Here is a 21,137-nt window from a genome sequence, read left to right on the forward strand (position 1 = left end):
ATGAAAAAGTCGACGATTTGTTCATTCTCGACATGGATGTCGTACCAGTCGCTTGTCGTGAAACAATATGCAATCGCTGTATGACTGAGTATTTATACCACAAAGGTGATCTCCTTCTATTTCTATAATTAAACGGTCAACATCTAGCGTCTCATCTTGTAACTCCATTGGAGAAGCAGGTTCCGATATGTTGACGCTTGGAGAGCGAAATGCCGACTGAGGTCCCGGCTGCGATTTTATTATCGCAGTGCGCGCGGGGCCATACAGCTTCGTATGCTGCAATTCACTTTGCGACAATCGCGTCGCGCGCTGTCGCGGAAAAATGTAACAAATCACAATTTTAAAATCGCTGCGATTTTTTTGTCGCATATGCGCGCACCGCCATATAAACCCATACATTACATTTCTGTGACTAAATTATCGCGCGACAAAAAATCGTGGTGCGCGCTTGGCTTAAATCGTGCACCAGAATGAAAATTACGACTTAAAAAAAAACATGTTTTTATGCTGAATGTTCGAATCTATAATGAAGTTTATTTACTAAAGTTACTAAAACTGTGATGAGTCCCACATAAATACGCTTAGTTTTTTAATTATTGATAAATGAACCTGACAGTGTAGTCCAGACTGGTCAGTTTTGTAACAATCTAATTTTTGTTGACACGCTTTAACTATAAAAGTAATTAGCAATATTTTGCATTTCTTTTGCTGCAAATGACTTATATTTTCATATAAATAGGTCGTTTCATAAAACAAACAGTTATTATTGCCTGAAAATAAATTTTATAGTCAGTTTTGTAACGATTGATACCATTATGTTATTTATTTTGTTTAAATTTCGATCAATATTTTGAAAAAATCCTTTATATAGTTGAATTTGTTTTCATGTATATGTATTCATGTATTACGTGTGCATGTTGTAACTTCTTAACTTTTTCTGAAAGGGACCTTGACCGTTTTGGGCGGGAGATTGGCTTTGGCGGGAATCTTCTCAACCTTCCTTTTTTACTTATTTTATTGCCTTTTTTTACAGAACTTGTTTCATGTTGGGGACTACTGGGACGCTGAGCTCATGAGACGCTAACGTATGGACTAGGATCACTGGGATAGTAGGATGAGGTCAGGCGGTAAAGTTTGAAATGTTTTTTATCTATTTTTAAATCTTCATTCAGAAAATTACTATTGCTTAAGTGATTTTGCAATTCGCGCCTAATAAAATAAAATAACTTCATGTCATGATGAAATTTTATTTTTTTAAAAGACTACCAGTTTAATAATAAAAGCTAAGTAGGTATGTTTGTTATAAATAAATTTACGCAGAATATTTTGTGAGGTATACTTATTTATTACACAGTATCATTTGTTCAGACAGTATTTGTACACGTTTGTATACCTATTCAAAATATCAAGGAGATAATCTGAACAGGCTAAAATTCTTTAGGTATTTAGCGTTTGTAAGTCTTCTTCAATTCTTTCTTCAATAATGAGAGACGGGTGAGGGCAGCATAACGGTACGCGCGCCGCTCCTCCAGCTGGTCCAAAGGCACTAGCTGGTTGAGTTGCTCGCAGATAGAGGCGGCGCCTGGGCATTGTGTCATGCGGGGAGTCGGGCCCATGGTGTTGCTTACGTTGAAGATGGTTTCGCCGTATCTGAGAAATATAATCATAATTTAAACGAGTGAATGTACACTGGCGTTCAAAAGTACATGAACATGTTTCAACCGTAAAATTAAGGCATTACGGTCGACATCTAACCATGCACTTGAACGGAACGCCACTGTCCACACATAAACATGGAAATGTCTATTTAAATGTTTCCTATAAAACGGAACCAATTTTACAATATTTGCTCATATAATGTTAACAGGCGTTTGTTGTTTTTTTTGTAGTACATATGTACTATAGGTAGTTACAGATAGATTTTCTTTTATTTCTTTGAGCGTGCCACAGCGCATACCGAGGCCCTCCGATATCGCCTTATCGCCGTCTTCCATGTTCACCACGTTTTTTACCATCAGCTACCCTTTATTAATTAATTACAATAATTACCTTTCGATGTAGTTTTCCATGCCCTCAGCGTTCAAGTGCGCTGTTTCCAGCGCGCCGAGGAAGGCATAGCGCATGCCCAGACCCTCTGAGATGACCTTATCCACATCTTCCACGTTCACCACTTTGTCTTTCACCAGACGCCACACCTCGTTGAGAATCGCGTATCTGAAAATTATTTATCGGTACCCATTAAAGCTTAACCTTGATGGAATGCAAGAACGACGCTAGAAGCTAAAGATCATTTCGCAGATATTGTTTACTACATATATAGGCTACACCTACACAAAAAGAAAAACAAATATGGAGCGGTTCCTCTAGTGAAAGTTAAGTATACTGGGGCCTTTATATCGCTTTTGCTTATTCAAGCGAAAGATAGAAATTTTGATTATGTCGGTTCCCGCAGGCCCTTAATCATCACGCATAATAAGTATTAGTACCTAGGTGTATATGTATTTGTATAAGTAGGTAAATGGAAAAGCGCATTATTTTTAAATACAATCGGTTGTAGGTACTAACTGGATGCGGTTAAGCACGAAGCCTTCAATCTCTCTGCTCAGCACCACGGGCTCCTGGCCTATCTCGAGCATTATGGCCTTCGTGCGGGCCACGACGTCGGGCCGCGTCCACGGTGCTGGGACCACTTCCACCAGCGGCACGTAGTAGGGCGGGTTGACGGGGTGTGACACGATCACCTGTAAGCATATTTTATAAGAATTATAAGAATAGTTAAATTAAATTGAGTATGCGAAATCCGGGCCACTACCTTTCATGCGTATTACGGCTCACAATGAAAAATTAAAAGAGAAATTAGCATACCTGCACCTTTATTACTTATCTAAGTCGTTATCTCTCTGTTAATTCGACTAGGCTAATTTTTATGTTCCTCGCGTAAAGTCATATCAAAAACAGTCTTCGTAAATTAAGTTTTAGGGGCGGATCTAACATAGGCTTTTTCCGCGCAAAATCTCAAATAAGCCTGATAATGGCAGCATCGATCCGCCAGAGCGAAATACTTCGACCCATAGAGATCTTGGAGAACGAGGGTTTACTACACACCTGAGCCTTGTGTTTCAAGCCCTCCGAGAACTTGGAAGGCATGATGCAGCTAGTAGAGCTGGACAGCACGGTGTTGTCGTCCACCAGCTTGTCCAGGTCTGCGTACAGCTTCTTCTTGAGGTCCAGGATTTCGGGCACGCACTCTTGGACGAACACGGCGTTCTTTACGGTCGCGCTGAGCTCCGATGACCCTGTAAACAGGTGAAAACATTTTGGGGAAAATTAAAAAAATATATATTTCGCCCTTCGGTGTGTAACAACTGACAAGGTGCTTCTACTGAAGCGCGCGTATAAGCTTGACGAACGCAATCTCAAACTTCAGATTTCGACTTCATTAAAAACGTTAATTATGCGTTTTACCTTATAAGTTAATCGGGGTCTCATAAATTTTGTTTTAGTATATCAATGAAATCATCATCTGAACTTTGACATACATACATATACATACATACATTACACTTATCTACAATAGGTACCTAATGTATGATGTTTCTTTTGCAAGTAATTACTTTAGATACCTACTTAGTGGTCATGGTAACAAACAATAAACAGATAACGCCGAAGATAATGAATACAAAATTTATTTTTATTAGAAGGTGTATACAGGGTGGTCCAAACCTTGACGTCCAAAAATTTTTATTAGATTTCTCACATCGTGGGCTATCAGAATATATCCCATGTATGTTAGCAGATTTTTCGTAGTTTTCGAATTATGATTTTAACTTTTAACTTTTGTTATGAAATTCCGGGGGTCCCATACAGGATGGATAAAAAATAACTGCATTCCCGTTGCCAGGGAGGTTTTGGGATTATACTTAGCAACTTTTAGTATAGGACCAACCCCGAAATCGCGAAAAAAAATATGGCTGTTTCATACATTTTGGCTGGTCCATTTTCTAAGGGTAAACTGTTTTGCCCACGACACGACGCGACGTGAGGAATCTAAAAAAGAAATCATTTGGATGTCAAGGTTTGGACCGACCTGTATAAGTATTTTTCCATCGAATGATATAGTGAACACAATCTCTGTTACATAATTCGCTATCATAACAATAACAAAACGCGACAACACAAAATATACCTATTATGATGAAACAATTTACATTTTATTCATACCTATATTATTAATGCAAATTAAAATTGGGTAAAAGAAGTTTAGGAAGTGTTTTTCATTACGTATATGATGGTCGTTTTTGTCTACGTGACAGCGTGATAAAACGGTGTCGGTCACTTTCAATCCCACGGTGTTAAAAAGTGACAGTTATTTTATCACGTGGATAAAGATGGATTCAGCCATCCATAATACGCCGGCAGATTTATGTTTGTAGGTTAGGTAAGTCTATTTATTTCTTTAGCATCTAACGCCAATCGCTTATCGTACTTTTACGGGAAGACTCAACAATAGGTAGGGAGCGGGCGTGAGCTGATGACAGCATAGAAATCCCTTGTTTATTGCCGCTAAGGAAGACCGTGAAGTTATGATTTAGGTCACAAGGCAGACCCTCCAACACGCAAGGCCCTTTATTTTCACAGATGTACCCTATGGGTCTACACGGCACCATTTTGTGATAAGTAATTATCTCATCAGCGGTAGGTAAATTACGCAAGAGTATACCCCCAACAAGTAATACGCGGTTATCACCATGACCCCGCTATCAGGGTAGCATTTAAAAACAAGATTTGGCAAAAACATTTACCGCAAGGTGCCCTAACTTTGCCCTCTGCACCCATTGCCCAATTCCACCCAAATAATGCCGCCAAACTTCGTAACTTAAATCCTTGATTTCCGAAATTTTACACACTTTTCAAAATTGTAGGTAACTACTTAGTTACCTACTCGTAAAACGTATTTCCCAAACTCTAGTATTAACTTATTGTTGTAGGATTCTGTTACCGCAAAGTTAAATAAAGGAGAATTTAATTGACAGTTTATTCGGCCTAAACTCTTTTCCTCTCTACAGTAACTCTTTGAGTTAGGGCCCTATCACACTGCACTGGCGAAATCGTTACGTGCTCGTGCGTGCACGCAGCGAGTACGTCACGCGTACGCAACGAGTTCGTTGCGTGCCGCGGCGAACTCGTTGCCCACGCGTGACGTGCTCGCTGCGCGCTCGCCTCGCTTTCAACTCGCATGCATATCGCCAGTGTGAAAGGGCACTAAACTTTCAGGGGGGTATGGTTATCATACCTGATACTGAACTGAAGCTGCAATGTGACGACCGCCTAACTTTGCGCGCGCATATATTCCCCAGCGATCGCACGACGACCAGTCAATTCGTAAGTGCTCAGCGATCGAACATAACGCGCGACGCACGCTCATAGTGAAACACTTTCCGATCGCTTCAACATCTACGAAGAACTGACTAGCTTTAAGGTATTGGTTTTTGTAAACAAATATTTTTCAGTCATGACTTGGGGTTAAAATTACTATGTACGGCGCTTCGCTTTAACTTCCACTCTGAAAACGTCTTTATTAGTTACATTTTCATTGTAGTCAGGGACAAATCCCTGTGCCTGTGACAGCAAGATTACCTATGTAAAGTGGAATAACTGCAGTGAACCGCGAATAAAGTGAACAAGTTCTAACATAAGTGAAATTGGGTACAGTAGTCGGTGACATATGCGTAAAACTAAAAAGTGAACCAGAAAGAGGGTAGGTCGCTGCTCAATGTGATGTGTAGCTGTGGGTAGACCCCATATAAAACTGTCAAAACGTCAGACACTCAGTGAAGGTGGACTTTATCGGGCCTTTATTCGGTTAAGGACAGATTCTGGTTACGGTAGATTCTGGTTATGGCAGATTCGTTTTATGGCAGATTCGTGTTAACCGAATAAAGGTTATCGGGAACTCATAAAAAACACACCCGTTTATAACGTTACAATTATTCGATGAAAATGTTGGTTGAGGTGTTCACGGGTCGTTTCGTAGGTACTTATTCAGAATTATTTCCAACAGTTGAACAACCGTATTTACCGTATTAATATAATCTCATTAATCCACTAATTTTAATTTGTCACATACATTTTTATTTGTAACATTTATTTAGTATGCAACACCTAATATTTTAAATCTTAGGGTGTCATAATCATGTTATGAATAAATTAGTGTGAATATATGTATTACGATGTTTTTCACAACGAGCCTAAACAGCTGTTCACTTGTTTGGTGACTTTTATTGCAAAAATACCTACCTACACCAACTAATATTTTCCAAATGTCAAGGGTTAATAGTTGTAGGGTGTGTACAGTCGACGTCAAAGATATGTTTACATTTTTCGAACAAAGGAATTAAGGTGCAAAAGTGTAAACATATGTTTGACGTCGACTGTACCTGTACATCGTTAGTCATTTAATAATATTATTATTATTGTTGGTCTACAAGTGATAATTCAAAACACGAAAAAGTAAAATTACAGCTGTTTGAAAAATATTTCGCGACTTATTTTGGGCTACAAAATTTCATAAGATTTTTAATTTTCGTTACAGGTCGTTGGTAATCAAAACAGTCGAAGAACAACAAAATGAGTGACACAAATAGAAAAGTGCAAGGTAATTTTGTTTCGATTATAGACACTAGTAGGTACTGTACACCAATTATTTAGGTGCATCAAAGAAAGGCCAATATAAAAAACCCTACGTTATATGCCAACAAAATCTATTTTATGAAAAAAATCCTTGCATCATTTTGAAAAAGAGCTGATAATTGCTGAAATCGATTTCTGTGAAACATGGCTAAGAACTACTAGAAGAAAACTCGCTTTCCCGTAAAAAAACCGCATCAAAAGGCCTAAGCGTATCCTTTGTGTGTACTCTGGTTAACGATTGCGAAATTCGCGAATGTACAATTAAATGAATGTCGCAAATTGTGATGTCCCTATATATTTACTAATATTTTTAATATTTCAGACAACCCCAAGATACTATCGGGTCCCGTACTGAAAAATTCGCCTAACGCGGTGCTGTCCAAAACCCTGCTGAACCGGTACAAGGACCTCCCGCTGCCAGGCGACAAGGTTCTGGCTACCTACATCTGGATAGATGGCACAGGCGAACACATGCGGTGTAAGGACCGCACTATCAACTGTATACCGAGAGCTTTAAAAGGTTAGTAGCGTCACGTACCCACCACTGTCTTCCTAGCGTTATCTCGGCTTTTTGCCACTCACGGGAGCTTGAAGTCCGCTTTGGCAACATCTTAGGAATTGGCTTAGGTAGATAAGCATTAGTAGCGAAAGCGACTGCCATCTAACCTTAATTCTAACTCAGAGATCAAACTAGGTTTAGGTATTGGAATGAATCCAGTTTTCCTTCACGGAAAAACGACTGGTAATAAGTATCAAATTATATTTATATCGTGCGTAAGTTCCGAAAGTAATTGGTAAGACTGGTAAGAGCCACAATTTGAACCCGTGACCTCCGTATTGAAAGTCGCACGCTCTTATCGCTAGCTACCAACGTCCATATAGTTATCCACCTTATCCATGTCAATGTTTACGAATTAGCAGATAACTGTGTGTACTATTGTCCATAACAACGAATTAGTAGATAACATTGTGGGTAATGGTATACACAGTTATGTGCAAATACGTAAACTTTATTGCTAGGACGTTAAGTCTAATAATTTTCAGTACCTACCTAGTCAGCAGTTTTGTTTGCACTATTTAGTGTGTAAAATACTAATTTTTATGTAGATATCCAACGAGCGTCTAGATTTCCACTTGTAAACTACCTACCTACAGGTTTGACGACATTTCAACAAGTTTGAAGCATACATAATAAAATTTAAGTATTGTGTGCCTAGTAACCAAACTCGTTCTTGTGTTTGTTTAAATATCACAGGCTATTAATAGGTACCTACAGCTGGCCGTTCTTATTACCTATTTAAACATTTTCACATGTCACACTAATTTACCACAGTTCAACATAATAAAATATATGTCGTTCTCCCGCCAAAAGACGTGGAATTGTACGAACGCCAAAATAGAAGCATTAATGAGAACTTGAAAGGTTTCACGTACTTCATTTATTATTGAGTCGTCTATTCTTAACTATTTGCCTATTACATAAAGATGACGTCAAGTAGCGTAGGTTTAATTGAAACCACCCAGAAATCACCCTATACTATACGTACCTAACTTGACGTTGGATGTGGTTCACACTCGCAGGCAGTCGGCTATGGGCAGTCAGAGCAGTCACGTCGAATAAAATAATTTATACCTACAACCTATGCATAAAATTCTAAAACGAATTACCTAACTAGAAATATCGGATGAGAAACAACGTTTTAAAGAATGTTTTAAAGTAAATAGTAAATAGGGATAGAGCCATATATTAGAAAGGGAAAACATGATTCGACCCTGAACCACTGTAAAATTTCGGTTTTGTAGGATGTTTCCTTTCTGTACGGCAGTAATATTATTTATGCTGTGGTATGCATATGGAGTCGCGCACGAGAACGCAACTCTTGTTCGATCTTGATGAAATGAAAATCTTTATTTCAGGCAACTAGTGGCCCATACATAAATACCTTAAAACTAGCATACAATTATAAAAATATATTTAAAACTAAACACTACAAAACACATTATGGCTGCGATGCATTACGCAACCCCGCAGTGTCAGGGAGCCGGCCGCGGAACCGCCGAAACTTGACACCCTTCGGCCAAAATGTTCTTTTCCTGTTTTTTTCTGTTGTTGTCCTTTGATGTTCGATAAAACCTATTTAAACTTGTACGTCACTATTACAGATTTGCCTGTTTGGAACTTCGATGGCAGCTCCACCGGACAGTCAGAAAGTTGTGACAACTCGGACACATTCCTGGTGCCGCGCGCCCTGTACAAGGACCCGTTCCGTCGCGGCAACCACGTACTCGTCATGTGCGACACCTACAAGTACAACATGGAGCCCACAGCAACCAATCATCGCGTTAAGTGCCAGGAAGCCGCGGACAAATGCGAAGAGGAGGAACCGTGGTTCGGAATCGAGCAGGAATACATCCTCCTGGACGCGGATCTCAGGCCTTTCGGATGGCCCCCGGGTGGCTTCCCCCCACCACAAGGCCCCTATTACTGCGGTGTTGGCTCCAACAAAGTTTTCGCCAGAGATCTCGTAGATTCACATTACCGGTACTGATAATTCAATGCATTAGAAATTAAAACTTATACCAGTTATACCTATAAATAGAAGTTAAACATAGCGACTCAATCAACAAATTACATTAAAATTAACTTGAAACTAAACTAAATTAAAACTAAGTTAACAACGTCACAACTAAGAACTTAGTCAAACAACCCGTCCCGCGCCCCTCCAAACGCAAAGGTGCCCATCACGCTCGCCACGTTGCAACGCTGGACTTGCCACGCTGCACTATTCATCAGGAATGACCCGGAACGAGGGTCATAACCTCCCTCCCTCAAACGCTGCCCCAATTCGCTCAAGAAAAAATAATTCATTTGAAATCATAAACCACGAAACTGAACTTTTTATAACCAACTCGTTCTTTCTTATAGATGCTGCCTCTATGCTGGCGTGCCAATTGCCGGCACCAACGCAGAGGCAATGCCCTCGCAGTGGGAGTTCCAAGTGGGGCCGTCTGTGGGCGTGAGCGCCGGTGACGACATGTGGGTAGCGCGCTACATCCTGCACCGACTGGCCGAGGAACACGGCGTCATCGTCAGCTTCGACCCCAAGCCTGTGCAGGACTGGAACGGCTCGGGAGCGCATACCAACTTCTCTACTAAAAAGACGAGAAAGGCGAACGGCATTGTGTAAGTTTTTGTTATTGCCTAATAACCCCCCACTCGTGTAAGTAAAACTTACTAAAATATACCTTATCGGCGCGATTCGGGAAATGAATTAAAGATTCACTAGATATGTAATAGTAAAGATATGTGACGTTCCACGGCAAAAGGTACCTTATGGTGGCTGGTGCTTACGCTATTATTAATGCCGCTCCAATATTCAGCCGGGGCAATGGTACCTTTTGCCGTGGAACGCCACATATCTTTACTATTTCATATCTATAGTCCGTTTATTTTAGCATTAGAAAGAACTTCGCAGAAGTAAGCTTGTGGTTCCAAATCCGGCACTTAATTTGAAGTAAATTATATGTATTGACCATGCTACATTAGATAATTCAATAATTATTAACGAATAACGAGCCTGATAAAAACTGCACGCTTGCTTCTGTGGAGTTCTTTCTAATGCTAAAAAAACGAATTATAGTGAATTTCTAATTCATTTCTGGAATCGCGCCGTATGTTCCATGAACACCAAAACGATTCCGATGGAATTTAACGTGTGATAATTCTTGCAGCGAAATCAACAAGGCGATAGAAAAGCTTTCGAAAACACACATGAAGCATATCAAGGTGTACGACCCACGCGGTGGAAAGGACAACGCGAGAAGGTTGACCGGCAAATACGAAACCGCCAGCATAAACGAGTTTAGCTCAGGTACATTGTCGGTGCATTATTGCATTTAAATATTTATATAATTTTGTGTATTCAATGTGTGTTCTCGCCATTAACATCTTTCTGTTAGCGTTGACCCGACATTCTTCTACACCTCATAGGCAACCTGAGGTCCTCTCAGACACTTAATCCCAAGAATTAGCACAGACACTAAGTTTTCAGAAAGCGGTTGCCATCATTACTTCAAACCTAACTCAGAGAGAAAACGAGGCTTCATTGGAATTAATCCAGTTTCCTCTCAAAGTCTTCCTTCACCGAAAAGCGACTGGTAAACATGAAATGATGTTTCGTACGTAAGTTTCTAAAAGCTCATTAATACGAGCCGGGGCTAGAACCCGCGATCTCTGGTATGAAAGTCTCTCTTTAGATCGCTCTGATTCTCTCTCTCTCTTAGATCTTATAGACATCCTACTTAAACTATGGCCATGGCCAGGTGATATGAATATGTCATAAGTCAGTGACGTCCGTGTGTTATGTCCTCAGGCGTGGCCAGCCGCAGCTGCAGCATCCGGATACCGCGCGCGGTCGCGGAGGCAAAGAAGGGCTACTTAGAGGACAGGCGGCCGGCCTCCAACTGCGACCCCTACGCCGTCATCAACGCGCTCCTGCGCACCTGCATCCTCGACGAATAACAGCTGCGAATATCATGGTCGCATTTTTTTTTGTACATAACTAACATTTTATGAGCCACGAGCTTGAAATAAACGTATTTTAATTTTTTTTTTTATTTTTATCATGTCATGCGCCACTTTCGCACTTACGAACCTGATAGACATGATGACAGATGTTAAAGAACCGACCATCTTAACCCCATGAACATTGTGTGCCTTAATAAGCTAATTTCTACAAAAATAAAAAACATTTATTACAAACTGTATTTGAAATCGTATCAATCAATCAATATTTTATTTGTCATAATACGGTTAACATAGGATCCTACCTGTATTCATTTAGTCCTATATTTATTTGTATTAAGGTCTATTAACCGAAGAGCTCCAATATTATTACGATTTATTAGGTAGGTTATTTATAAAATCAAATCGCAAATCATTTTATTCCATAGTTAGTTTATTTATTACTTAATCCCTATTTTTATCCCTTTTTCATATTTTTGGACCCGTGGTTCAAAATTTAAAAGGAAGGACACATTTTTTCTTTCGAATCGATTATTTTCGAAAATATTAACTTTATCAAAAACTGGTTGTTTAAGACCCCTATTCATTTTAAACGACATATGTGACATAGGTATCCAACGACATCCCACACCATAGGGCTAAAGCGAAAAAAAATGCATCCCCACTCTACATGTAGGGTAACCTAAAAAATGTGGTTTTCAGGTAAAATCGGAGCAATGATTTTTAATAAGAATAAGTTATAAATTGCATGAAAAATGACAGCACTCACCGTACCCAAGCTATTTGAAAAATATTGTATTTCCTATTATGTTATGTAGCTACAACCTACCTTTGAATAATGTTAGAGTGGTATTTTATGTACCTAAACATTGCCAATCTACGACGTGAAAATAAACTGAGGTAAGTAAAACAAACATCTTTAGTAGGCATACCTATTTTATATGTCGACTACTCGTAGACAAGTCGACATACAAGTTATGTAAGAGCAGTTATGTGTATCTTATCACATTGTTCAAATGTTATCTCCGTGTTTTGTTTGTAGTAATTATCTACTTAGTTATTGTTAGATCAGTAAATTTCAAGTGCCTTTTCACATTGTCCGATCCGATATCGGGTGTAGGACCTACATCCCGTAGACAGGCCGCGGGGGGGGCGCCCGGGCGCCATCTTTAGCGGTCACGCACACTACAATATAAACCTACGCATACTCGTACACCTACATTATGCCTACACATACGCACACTAACAAATATTATCGGTCCGATCCGACAGCTGACGGGGGGCTCCGATATGGCTGAATTTATCGGAAGCGCCTTTCCGATATCGGTTGTTGGAAGGCGCTTATGAGAAAAACAGCTGCAGGAGAGTGCTATATGGCATCAAGTCCGATTTTTTTTGAGTTATCTGATCGTTTTTAAGTAAACTGAAATAAATGTCATATACTAAGAAAAAGTGACCAAGGCCTCCAGTGCCCCAGGCTGGAATCGAACCAGCGTCCTCTGCTATCGCGGCAGGTGCCTGAACCACTCGGCCACCGGGTCACAGCGACATTAGTCAAATTTTCCAAGTATATGCACTTCTTACTGAAGGCTTGTGGCGCCCCCGTTTTTAAGTAATCAGTAAATAGTATTTATTAAATAAATAAACAAATACAGAAGACATATAGATGGTCAAGCAAATCTTGTCAGTAGAAAAAGGCGCGAAATTCAAATTTTCTATGAGACGCTATCCCTTCGCGCCTACATTTTTCAAATTTGCCGCCTTTTTCTACTGACACGATCTGCTTGACCAAGTATATATGTCTCACATTTTACTTTCATTCTATATCGGATCGGGCAATCTGAAAACGCTCTAAAAGCGTTATGACTTTCAGTAGTCACGTTTGTTAGTTTTCAAGGTTTGAGATGAAACCTTGTCGTGTGATTAGAACAGGTAGAACACGACAAGTTTTCACTTTAATAGTCACACAAACCCGCCGTTTTATAAAAAAATGTGAGCGCGAAGGTAAAAATTTTGTTTGTACAACTGCTATTCGCTATAAAATTTCTAGCAAAGAAAATTAGTACGTACTACTTACCATATGTTACTATTCGTTACCTACTTTTATTTTCAAGCTTAAATATATTTTTTTAAGTTATAGGGAACTTAGATAGGTAATATAATAAAACGAATTGGTATTACGACCCGGGGTTGTAACGTAACGCTACCTTCGATTTGCTTGCTATTATTTTGACGTGATAACGTCTTATAAATCGATAAACACCGGGGTAGCATGCACGATAAAGTGTCACGTTGTGGATATGTCGGCGGCAGATCGTAAAACCCGGCATATCGAGATATTCCTAGGCATATCATGAAACGCCGCCATTTCATGATCTGACTAAGATTTGCCTAGGCATATCACGATCTGCCTTATAAAAGAGGCGGCAGATCGATCAAAGCAATGCATTCGTTGATATCCTAACTTCATACCGGGCGCATTGTAAAATAATTCCTTTTTTTTGCCACTGGTGGCGCTACATTCTATGTGGCGTTTTGAGCAGTATGCGTAGGTAGCCTAGGTGGATACCTATGCGTAGGTAGGATTACCTACGCATGCTGAGGGCCTACCGCGAACCACGTTCGACGTGTTGCTTCTCTGTCGCACTTGTAAATTCGTACGTAAGTGTGTCAGGGAGGCAACACGTCGAACATGGTTCGCGGTAGGCGCTCTGCTATTAAAATATTTTTATTTTAGTAAAAATCGTACGCTGCGCAAAACTGTCAAGCCATTTCGATGGTTTTCATTTTCTTAAATTTAGGACACCCTACTTATTCGATATGCCTAAATTTATTGTTGATGTTTGCGCGATGTGGCGGGTGGTCGCTAGGCAGATCATGAAATGCCGGCGTTGCATGATCTGCCTAGGAATATCACCCCGTGAGGTTTGCACGATATGGCTGGTGTTCGCTAGGCAGATCATGAAATGCCGGCGTTTCAAGATCTGCCTAGGAATATCACACCCTAACTTATTTGATATGCCTAAACGTCGCCAGGCAAATCGTCAAACGTTGAGGTTTTAATGATATGGCTGGTAGACGTTAGTCAGATCATGAAATTTTTCGCGTTTCATGAAATGCCTAGGAATATCCCGATATGCCGGATTTTACGATCTGCCGCCGACAGATAGATCTCCATTGTAACGTTACGGCCAAAGTACCTATGGAATTTTACGAGTACATCAATGTTTACCATCTGTTAAATTTTACTTTTAATTTTAATGCTGCTTTTATTATCATTTTGTTTGTTATTGGTAAATAAAGATGATTTCTTATGTATGACGGTATCACGCAAAATTATCGTCCATAAACCGACTTTACAGGCAACCATATTTTAATTTAATGGCTAAATAGCATCAATATCACACCTTTCAAAGTGTGTATGTATCTATTATAGTCTAGTTACCCATCTCATAGGTACCTAACTAAAAACGTGACTAACCTTTAATGCACGCATACTGTTGCTCAGCACTAAGTGCACCCCGCAGCAGACCTTCCTTCTCCAAGTTGTTCAGTTGCTGCTTGATATCAGCAAGGGCATCCGTCACTTGTTTCGGGATGATGTCGAACACGGTCACCTGGTAGCCGACAGACGCGAACAGCATCGCCCATGACCTTCCGATGAGGCCGCTGTAATGCATAAGAAATTGTTTGTTACAGTTACTTGTCCTCTAATAACATGCAATTAGAGGTCATTTATTGGATGACAATGTGTTCTTATTGGTAATGTAGGTACAGCTGCAAAATTGCATGGATACATGGTTCGCTTGGTTGTTCACGTTCCATACAAAAAACAATTGCGTTTTATATTAAGTAATTACACACTATTACTACATGAATATGTGTGCGTCTGTCTACTTTCGAATGTTTATTTGCGCTAAATTGATAGTAAAACTCTATTTTATACTGAAATCATGCAAACCACTTTATTCTGGTATTGCATTGATAAAAAATTAATACTTTTTTTTTTCGTGTATTCTGTAAAACAAAGTTTACTGTCAATTTAGCGCAAATAAACATTCGAAAGTAGATAGACGCGCACGCGCACATATTTATGTATGTAGTAATAGTGTGTAATTACTTAATATGACGCAATTGTTTTTTGTATGGAAAGCGAACCACCTTTATTTAGACGTTACGTTATGCAAAAAGTCGCTTTTCTCAAAGACAGAAGACATCATGGGTATACCTATATCTCCTCCACATAATATTATGGTCCGCTAAGGTCAAGATCAATATGATACGTTATCAATGGCAATTACGTAAGTAAGTATTGACTTGTGACATTAAGATATGATATGGTGTTCGCTTCAGAAAAATATTCCAAACAAGATCCGATCCGATACAACATTCATGTTGTATAAGGAAAACTTTTCTTCACATTTTTAGGGTTCCGTACCTCAAAAGGAAAAAACGGAACCCTTATAGGATCACTCGTGCGTCTGTCTGTCTGTCTGTCTGTCTGTCCGTCTGTCACAGCCCATTTTCTCCAAAAGTACTGGACCAATTATGTTGAAATTTGGTACATACATGTAAATTTGTGACCCAAAAGACGGACATCTTCCGTAAACAAATGAATTTTAAGCACGGAGGCCACTTTTGGGGGGTAAATGAGAAAATTAAAAAATAATGTTTTTTAAACTATATCGTGTTACATATCAAATGAAAGAGCTCATTTTGAAAAACTCAAATATATATTTTTTGTAATTTTAAAATAAATAGTTTAGAAATTATTTAAGAAAATAGCCAAAAAGTGACCATTCCCCCCCTTTACCTCCGAATCTACTGGGTCTAAAATTTTGAAAAAAATATACAAAATACTTCTTTACCTATAGATGACAGGAAAACCTATTAGAAATATGCAGTCAAGCGTGAGTCGGACTAATTACTTAGTTTTTGATCCGACCCCTACGGGTTTATTAAAGGCAATTCAATCGCGTTTCACATACAAGGTGGTCCAAACCTTGACGTACCAAATTTTTTTTTAGATTCGTCACATCGTGGGCTATCAAAATATACCCCATGTATGTTAGCTGATATTTAGTAGTTTTCGAGTTAATGATTTTTCTAACTTTTGTTAAGAAATTCCGGGGCTTTGCTTTGCTTTTATGCCAACTAGGTAATTATTGTTGGTGGTATTTGCACTAATAACACGAAATAGCGATGGGGAAGTGACCCCATAAAATAACAGTAGGTATTGGAGCAGGTAAAAATTAACCCTTTGTAGATAACAAACCGTCGCGACGCGGGTCCAGTTAAGATAATTAATAAGTTAAGCAAAATGATGCTTGGTCAATCACATGGCACAATATTAATTTCTCGTTGTAATTTCTGTTTGATTAACGTTAGGAATAACAAGAGGATTTTATTTAATGAATTACTAATTTGGAAACTTTCCACCTCAGTTCCTTTGACCGGCGACTCTGTCCAATTAGACTATTAAGTATCACTTTTTTACCTTTTAAAAAACTTAGGGTCTAGCAGTTTCTACAATAACCATAAGTCCTTGAAATTGCTTGTATTTTTTATTTATTAAGGTAAGCGCAAAGTCTAAGCTTAACATGCTTGAACGTAAAATTTTGTCATTTCCTTTTTTTCCAACTCACAGTCTCACAGCCAAGTGAAGTTGCTGATTTTTTTAGCAACTGCGCCGTTTGTCAAGGATTATGTTACAAAAAGAAACATTCAAAAAACTTCAAGTTTTTTTTTTAAATAAATTAATTGCTTCATCCCGGAATTTCTTAACAAAAGTTAAAACTTTAAAAAATCATAACTCGAAAACTACGAAAAATCGGCTGACGTACATGGGGTATATTCTGATAGCCCACGACGTGAGGAATCTAAAAAATTTTGGACCTCAATAAAAAACATTGTTAAAAGTTGGGTAATGTACGGAACCCTTGGAACGCGAGTCCGACTCGCACTTGGCCGGTTTTTAAGTAGGTATTTTGTTTTGATAAACTAAAATATTCCAGCCAAATACCTAATTATTTACTAGAAGCCTATCTCTAAGTGAAACGTGATAAACAAAACTAACAAATGTAAGCATTCTTAGGTATACTAGTGAATAAGTACTAGATCCTTTGAACCTAATGAATGAAGTACGACTGAGTAACTCGTGCGGCTAAGCTTATCACACACCGAATAAAACATGAGGCAAGAAATTTGGATTGGAAGGATAGATGGCAATCGCTTTTGTAAAAACTAGTGCTTGCGCTAATTTATAGGTTTAGGCTTCCAATCATATTGGGATCCCTTTAGGATGCAACCTAGAAAGCGCTAAACTAATTAGGATGAGGGCATTAACATCTTATTGTTACAAACGCGGGTATAGTTTAAGAACAATAGGTGCTTATTTACTTGGTCACAGGCATACGAGTAAGATCATACCTGACCATACCTACACATAATTAGGTATTTAGGTCTAGGTGTAGGTTACCTGTTGTAAGCACAATAAGTTAATTTGATTTTGTTTAACGAAGTGTTTTAGCCACGTAAATTTTACAACTTCGTAGTAATGTCAGCAATAATGTACTTCACACAAACACTGTAAAGTATTATACTTACGAGTACTATACATTTAATAATATTTAATAAGAGGAAAGAGGACGGTCTCTTCTCCATACAAACATAGTCCCCATTTTCCTCTCTGGATATTGTCATTATGGAAAATGTTTTTACAAAATTTAATGTACCTATATTAACCATAGCTGAGCCCCTAAGTTTGAGTTAATTTAGATTTTTGATTAATTACTTAGGAGCGATAAACAGATCATTATAATTAAAAATTCGTAACAAATGAAACGCAGGGGCAGCTGTGGTTGATATACAACAAATTGTGTCAAAATATTTTCAATAGTAATGTTGATATCCAGAGAGGAAAAAGAGGACTATGTTTGTATGACAAGACGATTTCGCGCGTTTACTATCCACTTTCGTCTTAAGTATGTAAGTTTCTGATAATTTTAATATGTATTTTCCTGTTTAGCAATATTTTGGTTCTCTTATTTATTGCCGAAAATGGTATGGCCGAATATCACTTCCCAACTCACGTTTGGCGGATTTTTATTTCGCCGAATTTTCACTTCCCAACTTTTCAAATCTTTTTTTTTCATTTCCCAACCGCACACTTACCAACTAAACGTTTGGTCTGTGTTTTATAATGCCAATTTTCAAAATGCTAAATTTCATGTCGTAGAATGTTTTAGTTGGCATAATATACACTTAGTTGTTTATTGTTTACCAATTGTTTCATTTGGTCAGACTGTACTGTACCAAAGGGGGGCCGTTTCTGGAACTTAGTTTTTTTTTTTTTGAGAAAATGAAAAAAACATTGGGGGTTTCAAAACACTTAGAATAATTTACAAGATTTTGTTGAAATAATCACTTTTTTCTTAATAATCTTTCCTCTAAAATCAAAAATGGCCGAGATATTTGACCCGAAAGTTGCTGTGTAAGTAATTACGTTTTTTGGGTTGTTGAAAAAAAAAATAACCTCGAAGACTAAGGCGGGAGCAAAGCTCCCGCCTTAGTCTTCTAACCTAACCGTATCCAAGTCGGCTCTGCCCAGGAAGGTCTTGCTCGCTCGCTTCGCTCGCTCGCTGCCACTGGCTTCAAATATTAAAATATACATTATAAAAAGTACAACAACTCGGCCATTTTTGATTGTTTGGTATGTATCTTTTTCTTATTTGTAACTTGCCTAATGTATGAAAAGCGAACTGTAGCTCCAACGAAACGTTATTCGTCCAAGAGTTGTTCGACCAAGTGAAAGATTTGACAAATGATAAGTCTCCCAAAAGTTTAGAGGCGTTATAATAATCTGCTTTACAATAATTCTACCAATTAAAACGTTGCCATACAAAAATTTGCTAATCGTTAGTTGTCAAAGTGAAACGTCGGCGAAATGTTGGTTGGCAAATGAAATTCCGCCAAAAATAGTTCTGCGAAAAGGCAGAACACCCAATATTTTACATCAACTTAACCTCATTTCAACAATACTCAAGGATAAAATCTGCGAATAAACAAGAAACTTAATGAATAAATAACAGCCTTACCTGCCCACAATGCCAACTTTTTCTGTCCTAGGTGCCATGTCTGCGTCCGTCCAGTGCCACTCCAATGCCGCGAATGATACCAAATGAGATTGCTGCTTATTACAGTTCTATTATAACACTTTACTAAACTGTTTATCGATTTAACTTCACTTGACTTTGATTACGCTATGCTACAGCCATTGTTGTTATGTAACATTGATCATGATGTGCTTATCAGCTCTCGAGTGTTAATTGGTATCAGGCCTTAGGGGTCATCCATTAATTACGTCACACGAATTTCTAGGTTTTTTGACCCCTCCCCGATTATCGTTTTAAAAACTTGTTATTTAAATGTACAGCGAATAAAATAATTTAAATAAATTTTTGGTTACTGATGAAGTTAACGTGACGTCACAAAGTTTGTGTCTCCCCCCTACCCCATGTCACAATATGTAGCATTTTCTTGGCCCCCCCTCCCCCTAAACGTGTGATGTAATTAATGGATGACCCCTTATTATGTTTGTATAAAACAACCACTTATTCTTTTTACTGGAGGAATGTGTAGGTACTAAAAATTATACCGTATGTATTTACTTATTTTTGTTTGCCATACTCTAATCTCTGAAACCCGTCTGCGTCAGACATTTTTGATTTTGTGTTGTCGGTTTTTATGGTGTGGTTTGTATGCATTTCATCAGAGTTCATCTTTCTTGTCTAAAATCATAGACGCCTCTTTGTCAATGTACTACAATGGGATAGGTTGATGATGAAGAACAACACTACCTACTTCGTATTGTAGTATTGCTCTTCTACATCCCAGGCGATATGATAAGTAAACATAGACAGGGGTAAGATGGTCTCTTAGACGCGCCCGACAAGGGCTGAAATTATCAGAAATAAACAACGGAATCTCTATGGCTACGGAACACTATCTGCAGCACCATACAAATAAAGGTGACCATGAGATTCTGGTGCTTAATTTCTGGTGTGAGCCGCCTTACTATGTATTCCTACATATACAGGATGTAATCGTTAAGTGTGGCCAGGCCATAATTCCGTAAATATAACAGATATCAGAAAACTTCAAATTGATATCGAAAGTGCGTTATCCAATGAGTAAAATTACATTTATATTTCTGCTTTTATTTAAAAAAAGTCATTAATGTAATTTTACTCATTGGGTAACGCACTTTCGATATCAGTTGGAAGTTTTCTGATCTGTCATATTTACGGAATTATGGCCTGGCCACACTTAACGATTACACCCTGTATGCAACCGGAACGGTGCAGCCACTGACCGCGCGCACTGGCCGGTGATAAAAAAAGTATGCTTAAAGTACCTTGCCTGGTCACTCGTCTTTTGTTTTTGCTGGTCAATTTTTGTCGCCAATTTCACTGCGAATCGCACAACTTTGACTAGGTACAATAGTAAATTTCATTTACTTAATGTGCTTATGCTTTAAATACAACATATATGGGCTGCCTCTAATGCAGTGTAACCTGTAAACCTACGTAAATGTACCCGGCTGGTTACATAATACTTAGGGATGTATAAAATAAAGAAAACACAAGAATCCACTTGATAGTCGATTTATTTCTTCTCCTACATACCCTAAAATACAACTTCTAGCTCAGACTGCTAACGGTAGAGCTGTTGGTTCAATAATATCTGTATTCTTACACTTAGGATAAACCACCAACAAACTAGTTGTTTAATTAAATTTTATTCAGATAATTATAATACGAAAGTTACACCTGAGCATTAAATTTGGCAAGTAACACTGTCCATTAGATCACAGTAAACCTTAGTTATGATATTAAAGTTATTCATTATAAATGAGACAAAA

General features: G+C 38.4%; 2 protein-coding genes across 2 annotated transcripts; one reads left to right on the forward strand and one right to left on the reverse strand.

Moving 5' to 3' along the window:
- Nucleotides 1–1,322: 1,322 nt before the first annotated feature.
- Nucleotides 1,323–19,471, reverse strand: LOC134666002 (lambda-crystallin homolog). The gene is made up of 6 exons (XM_063523074.1): nt 19,312–19,471; nt 14,697–14,884; nt 3,106–3,296; nt 2,566–2,741; nt 2,050–2,214; nt 1,323–1,650 (listed from the first exon to the last, which is right to left on the reverse strand). The coding sequence occupies exons 1-6, from the start codon at nt 19,347–19,349 to the stop codon at nt 1,446–1,448; spliced, it is 963 nt and encodes a 320-aa protein (XP_063379144.1). The 5' UTR covers nt 19,350–19,471; the 3' UTR covers nt 1,323–1,445.
- LOC134665968 (glutamine synthetase 2 cytoplasmic-like) lies at nt 6,591–11,214 on the forward strand. The gene is made up of 6 exons (XM_063523026.1): nt 6,591–6,655; nt 7,013–7,210; nt 8,854–9,232; nt 9,617–9,874; nt 10,423–10,562; nt 11,064–11,214. Exons 1-6 carry the CDS (start codon nt 6,628–6,630, stop codon nt 11,210–11,212), a joined length of 1,152 nt encoding a protein of 383 aa, XP_063379096.1. The 5' UTR covers nt 6,591–6,627; the 3' UTR covers nt 11,213–11,214.
- Nucleotides 19,472–21,137: the final 1,666 nt, after the last annotated feature.

The sequence above is a fragment of the Cydia fagiglandana genome, chromosome 7 (assembly GCF_963556715.1).
Source record: "Cydia fagiglandana chromosome 7, ilCydFagi1.1, whole genome shotgun sequence".
Lineage (NCBI taxonomy): Eukaryota > Metazoa > Arthropoda > Insecta > Lepidoptera > Tortricidae > Cydia > Cydia fagiglandana.

Coding starts and splice junctions, on each gene's coding strand:
- LOC134665968 (XM_063523026.1), top strand. CDS start 6,628: ATGAGTGACACAAATAGAAAAGTGCAAG. Junction 7,211..8,853: donor TATACCGAGAGCTTTAAAAG/GTTAGTAGCGTC, acceptor TCACTATTACAG/ATTTGCCTGTTTGGAACTTC. Junction 10,563..11,063: donor CATAAACGAGTTTAGCTCAG/GTACATTGTCGG, acceptor TTATGTCCTCAG/GCGTGGCCAGCCGCAGCTGC.
- LOC134666002 (XM_063523074.1), bottom strand. CDS start 19,349: ATGGCACCTAGGACAGAAAAAGTTGGCATTGTGGGCAG. Junction 3,297..14,696: donor ACAGTATGCGTGCATTAAAG/GTTAGTCACGTT, acceptor ACCTGTTTACAG/GGTCATCGGAGCTCAGCGCG. Junction 2,215..2,565: donor TTCGTGCTTAACCGCATCCA/GTTAGTACCTAC, acceptor AATAATTTTCAG/ATACGCGATTCTCAACGAGG.